Source organism: Dendroctonus ponderosae, unplaced genomic scaffold (genome assembly GCF_020466585.1).
Source record: "Dendroctonus ponderosae isolate FM_Combo_2020 unplaced genomic scaffold, Dpon_F_20191213v2 Dpon_F_20191213_1, whole genome shotgun sequence".
Taxonomy (NCBI): domain Eukaryota; kingdom Metazoa; phylum Arthropoda; class Insecta; order Coleoptera; family Curculionidae; genus Dendroctonus; species Dendroctonus ponderosae.
In genome coordinates, this window is record NW_026017110.1 from 8,216,719 (window position 1) to 8,221,581 (window position 4,863).

The 4,863-nt window shown below is 38.9% G+C and overlaps 4 protein-coding genes and 1 long non-coding RNA gene across 5 annotated transcripts in view; 4 read left to right on the forward strand and 1 right to left on the reverse strand.

The window, feature by feature from the left end:
- The window catches only part of LOC109538378 (retinol dehydrogenase 13), a 2,763-nt gene extending 1,413 nt beyond the window's left edge, over positions 1-1,350 (forward strand). Inside the window, exons 2-4 of the mRNA XM_048670635.1 lie at positions 320-682; positions 744-866; positions 926-1,350. Of these exons, the coding sequence (XP_048526592.1) occupies positions 320-682; positions 744-866; positions 926-1,263 (824 nt within the window). The 3' untranslated portion in view covers positions 1,264-1,350. The remainder of the gene's footprint in view (positions 1-319; positions 683-743; positions 867-925) is intronic.
- A 142-nt stretch (positions 1,351-1,492) lies between these two features.
- On the forward strand, positions 1,493-2,314 carry LOC109542611 (39S ribosomal protein L53, mitochondrial). Its single transcript, XM_019911901.2, has 3 exons — positions 1,493-1,712; positions 1,792-1,914; positions 1,968-2,314. Exons 1-3 carry the CDS (start codon positions 1,567-1,569, stop codon positions 2,104-2,106), a joined length of 408 nt encoding a protein of 135 aa, XP_019767460.1. The 5' UTR covers positions 1,493-1,566; the 3' UTR covers positions 2,107-2,314.
- LOC125505864 lies at positions 2,108-2,314 on the forward strand. Its single transcript, XM_048670648.1, has one exon. It carries the CDS (start codon positions 2,108-2,110, stop codon positions 2,288-2,290), a length of 183 nt encoding a protein of 60 aa, XP_048526605.1. The 3' UTR covers positions 2,291-2,314.
- Positions 2,169-2,838, reverse strand: LOC109542613. Its single transcript, XM_019911902.2, has 2 exons — positions 2,525-2,838; positions 2,169-2,473 (listed from the first exon to the last, which is right to left on the reverse strand). The coding sequence occupies exons 1-2, from the start codon at positions 2,712-2,714 to the stop codon at positions 2,328-2,330; spliced, it is 336 nt and encodes a 111-aa protein (XP_019767461.1). The 5' UTR covers positions 2,715-2,838; the 3' UTR covers positions 2,169-2,327.
- A 104-nt stretch (positions 2,839-2,942) lies between these two features.
- Positions 2,943-4,123, forward strand: LOC125505865. The gene is made up of 2 exons (XR_007282502.1): positions 2,943-3,639; positions 3,697-4,123. It is a non-coding gene; the product is annotated as an uncharacterized LOC125505865 (long non-coding RNA).
- The last annotated feature ends 740 nt before the right edge of the window (positions 4,124-4,863 follow it).

Sequence of the window (4,863 nt, forward strand, 5' to 3'; positions counted from 1 at the left end):
AAACTTCTTGAATTCAAGCATTTTTTGAGAAAACTGCAACATTTCCTTATCGATGGTTCACTTTCTAAAAAGGCCATTTAGTTCTCTTTGGAATGCTTGCTCATTTTGCTTCCGAAAAACATGCCAAACGGGACGGAAAATATGAAATTTTGCAATAATGTCACGCCACCCTTGCCCAAAACGACGATAATTTTTCTAATTTCATAGACAACAGAAGACTGTATTTTTTCTACATAATCCCCCCCCCCTTGAATTTAAAGCTTGATCCGCCCCTGCATATACAAGTTTCAAGCAATAATGAAAATCTGAATTCTTGAAGGGGCTCGAGTAATAATGGCATGCAGAGACACGCAAAAGGCAGCAGCTGCAGCTGACGACATTAAGTCTTCTTGCCAATCAACAGCCAAACTCGGAGAACTAGTGATAGAACCGTTGGACCTGACAAGTCTGCAATCAGTCCGCAATTGTGCTAATGCAATTTTGAGCAAGGAACCTTCAATTGATCTGCTGGTAAATAATGCTGGCATAATGACCTGCCCAGAAGGGACAACAAAGGATGGTTTTGAAACACAATTTGGGACTAATCATTTGGGACATTTCCTCTTTACGATGCTACTCTTGCCGAAAATTATTCAAAGCGACCGATCGAGAATAGTCACTTTGTCTTCTCTGGCCCATGATCGTAAGATGGTCTATAAATGTTTCGCCACAATTTGAATAACTCACTGACTCCTCTATTGCAGGAGGCACAATTGACTTTGATGACTTGAACTTCAAAACGCGACCGTACAATGCGGGGCAAGCTTATAGCCAGAGCAAATTATCCAATGTTCTTTTCAGCAGCGAACTGGCTAGAAGACTCAAGGGTAACTGAGTTATTTCGTTATCGTCGACAAATTAAAATACAATCCACTTACTTTTCCAGAAGCAAACATCAATAACGTCACAACCTATTGCTTGCACCCAGGAATAATTAGAACTGAGCTATCACGTCATCTGGGTTCCACTTATGGCTTTGTCGCATCGTTTCTATGGAGTATTCTCAGCTGGGCGTTTAAAACTCCTGAGCAAGGGGCCCAAACTACGATCTACTGCTCAGTAGATGAGAAATGCGCAAACGAATCTGGATTATACTACGCGGAGTGCGCTGTTAAAACTCCTTCGCTCGCAGCAAGTGATAAAGAACAAGCAAAAAGATTGTGGATTGAAAGCGTAAAACTAGTTGGCCTACCAAAAAATTTTAACCCATTTAAAAAAACTTAAGTTTTATATATTTGTAACCTTTTTTTATATAAAATGGAAACACTATGTACACTTACCTATAATACTAATAAAGATTATTATTCTTCATTAATTTATTTAAATACGCTCCTCCACTTTGTTTTTCGAAAATCCTTCAAGGCGCTAAATGTAAATTTTCAAACTGCCTGCGAAAGCTGTCAACATCCTAGGAAGCAAAAATATCTGGGCTACCGTTAGACACAAGCATAGTTTGATAATCTGTGGACAGAAGTGTCAAGAAGAAGCTCAAATAATCAGGATTTGTTCACACAACAAACCAGTAAAATGTCGATTTATTTCAGTGGATCCTTTACCAGATCTGGTGGCGTGATTAGCGCCATAATTAAGCAGCTGAAACTGGTCAACCTGAAGCCGGTAAAGAGAATCAAAGTGAAATTTGACCCATTTCACCCGAAAGCCGTAGTGGCCAGGTAACCACAACCTCAAAAAACCATTGATTTATCCAGACTCGCCCAAGTCTATTTATAAAGCCCTATTAAACTGTTCCAGGGACTTTCTCTTTCATCTTAATGCGCCTCGTGTGCAGGAAACCAACCTAAATTGTCCTATTCGAGCAGATGTGGTCTGTGATCGCAGTGAGCCGGAAATTCAGCTCGATTTAGTTGAATCTGGGTAGGTTTCGGCTGACTGTAAAACCCTTGAAAGCTAATTTCGTGCAATTTTAGGAGCATAAAGTTTCTACTCAATAACTTGACTGTGTTGGAAATTCTACAGCAAATTAACGTTCATATTAGCTCCAAAGTCAAAGTCGAAGAAGTCCCAGGGCCGGAATTAAAGTCAACCAAAACAAAGCACAGGAGGTAGCATGGGGTCGAAAGACACGGCTGCAAGAGAAAGAGGCGTCCATGCATTTTACAGTCAACTACCAGCTTTTACGGATGTATTTGATGAGGAATCATTCTATATATTTGCGTACTGCATGGTCTGTACCACACTTGTTATAGTGTTCATCCTATCCAGATTTATTACGATTAAACCTGTAGACTAATCAATAAACTTAGTTTATGTTTGAGCTCTTTGATGGTTTATTTCGGATTAGAGTGTTCGTAGTAGTTGAAAACCGAAGGCTGCGGACATCGGTATTTCAAGATCTCCACCTCTGCCTCAAAGTAGCTGTTTTTGTCATAGCAGAAGTACTCGGGGTTCGGGTAGTTTGAGCTTTTACTTGCACCTGCGAAAGGAGTGGTTGAATCTTTGCAAACGACCCAAGGGCTTTATTTACCTGGACCTACAGGCTCTTTGGGCACTTTTACCACATTTTCACTCAGCCCCTGTACATTCGACTCAGGCGATTTTGAGCTCGAAGCTCCAGAAGATTTGGCAAAAATGATTTTCCCTCCTGTTAGGGTTCTTTTGCTAGATGAAAAGTATCTCACTTTGGAAAAAGCTAAGATTTTGCCTGCTGTAGACATTTTGCTTGGTTATGTTATGTAATAACTGTAATTGTCTTTGGTTTCTGAAATGCACAGATCACCTTTAATTTATGCTCTATGAAAATATGTGACCTTGAAACTAGAGTCCCAACTTCAGGATACTCTCCAGCCTATGGTGTTGCCAAGTTTACAGTACGCAAGTCTAAAATTTTATGTGCGTATCCGCGATACGCACGCATACCAACGTTTCTCTACATCTCCGTTCTCGATTTTCATAATCAATCCTAGTTATTTAAGTTTTAATAAGATGCCCATGCTAGCAACTTGTCTTTATCTATGGCAAGCAGCTAGCATGGAGACAATGCGATGCTATGGCAAACGGGTGCTTTATCTGACAAATCCTTAGAGAGGGCTACACGTTTTAAAGGATAACTCGTAGTACAAAAAGGGAGTTTTTTAGTTGGTAAGAATTCAACACTACCTAGAGTTCGGAACACTGGGTGTCTTCGCGAAGATTTTTTATTTCTCCGGCCACCGGGCAAACAAAAAAAAATAAGTATCGCATTGCGATGGACACATACGATTTTTGACGTGTCAGAAACAAGTCTTCAAGACTTGTCTCTGGTACCTTCTTACTATAGTCTATAGTATTTGCTGTTATCCACTACTATCCTACTGTATGGTTATTTTATGGGCTCTAATTCCATTGTTAATTTTTGTATATCAAAAATTTGGCAGGAGGCATTGGGAATTAAATTTTCGGGTCTTACGCTGCAAAATTACAGGTTATGCAATAATCACTTTTCGGAAAGTTGTTATGCAAATTCTAAGGATTTGAGACTTGTTCGTAACGCAGTTCCAAATAGATTTATTGAAATTGAGTGTACCGGGGGGGAAAGCTCTATGGAAAATGTAGCACCAGTTATTCCTGATAATTGGGTGGAAAATGTTCCATTAACTACATGTAAGTATATACAAACTAACATTATTTGTAAATAGAGTTCCTGTGTTATATTTTTAGGTGATATGACTGATAAATGCCAGCCAGGCACATCGAATCAACCTCCAGTAACTCCTACTAGAAAGTTGTTTCGAAGTGTTGAAGGGTTGAGCAATATAGAAAATTCCCCAAAGAAATTAAAAATAATTCGCATAATCAACCGAAAAGAAAATCAGTTGAGAAAAGTGAAACGTTTGTGTAAGAAGAGAGGCAATGACATTAAAGCTTTGGCAAATTTATCGGAGTCAGCTGTAGTTCACGGATTGTTTCAAGACATGTCATCATTGACCTCAAATTTTCTGTTGGCTCAAATTAGATGCTCAAAAAGCAAAGGGTCGAAAGAAAGAAGATGGACTTTTGATGATAAAGTTATGGCTCTTGCTATTTATAAAAAAAGTCCTAAATGCTACCGAATGCTCCAAAAATTTGTATGGTTACCTAGCAAAAATTTTTTTTGTCTGGCTACTTTTGTCAATGCTGGGAAAAGTTCCATTTCATGTTGGGATTAACAAACATCTGTTCTCGCATATAAATGAATCGATTGAAGCTTCTGCAGACAGATGTTGCGTTCTTCTATTCGATGAGATGGATATTCAGGAGAACATTGAATATGATCTTGGCAGCGACAACAGTCTCGGATTCGAAGATTTTGGTGGAAGAACATCTAGTAAACCCGCCAATAAAGCCTTATTGTTTATGCTAGTAGGGCTAGCAAAAAATTGGAAGCAACCCGTAGCATACTTCTTTGCAAACAATGGGTGTAATGCGAACAATTTGGAACATTGCTTGTTTTGTTCTTAAAGCGGCGAAAAATATTGCAAAAGTTGAGGTCGTGGCTACAGTTTGTGATATGGGAGCATCTAATGTAAAATGCATGAAAAACTTAGGTGTTACTGTAGAGAGGCCTTTTTTCAAGCATGGTGACAATATCATCTTTGCGATGTTTGACCCACCTCATTTACTGAAATGTTATTTTTCTCTATTTCGAAAGCATAATGTTTTGTTGAAGGTTGGTCAAAATGAAGCAGAGATAGAAGCTAGATTTTCTGATATTGTTGCTGCGTATGAGATGGATGAGAAATGTCCATATTCATTCAGGTCTATGCACAAAGTTACAGACAATCATTTGCAGCCCGTAATGCAGTATACTATGAAAGTGTCTGTAGCTGACCAAGTGCTAAGCCACAC

Bases quoted from the DNA above. Each gene is read 5' to 3' on its own strand.
- LOC109542611 (XM_019911901.2), top strand. From the start codon at position 1,567: ATGTCGATTTATTTCAGTGGATCCTTTACCAGATCTGGTGGCGTGATT. The intron at 1,713-1,791 runs GTAACCACAACC...AAACTGTTCCAG, and splicing joins CCGAAAGCCGTAGTGGCCAG to GGACTTTCTCTTTCATCTTA. The intron at 1,915-1,967 runs GTAGGTTTCGGC...GTGCAATTTTAG, and splicing joins CTCGATTTAGTTGAATCTGG to GAGCATAAAGTTTCTACTCA.
- LOC125505864 (XM_048670648.1), top strand. From the start codon at position 2,108: ATGGGGTCGAAAGACACGGCTGCAAGAGAAAGAGGCGTCCATGCATTT.
- LOC109542613 (XM_019911902.2), bottom strand. From the start codon at position 2,714: ATGTCTACAGCAGGCAAAATCTTAGCTTTTTCCAAAGTGAGATACTTT. The intron at 2,474-2,524 runs GTAAATAAAGCC...CTCCTTTCGCAG, and splicing joins CAAAGAGCCTGTAGGTCCAG to GTGCAAGTAAAAGCTCAAAC.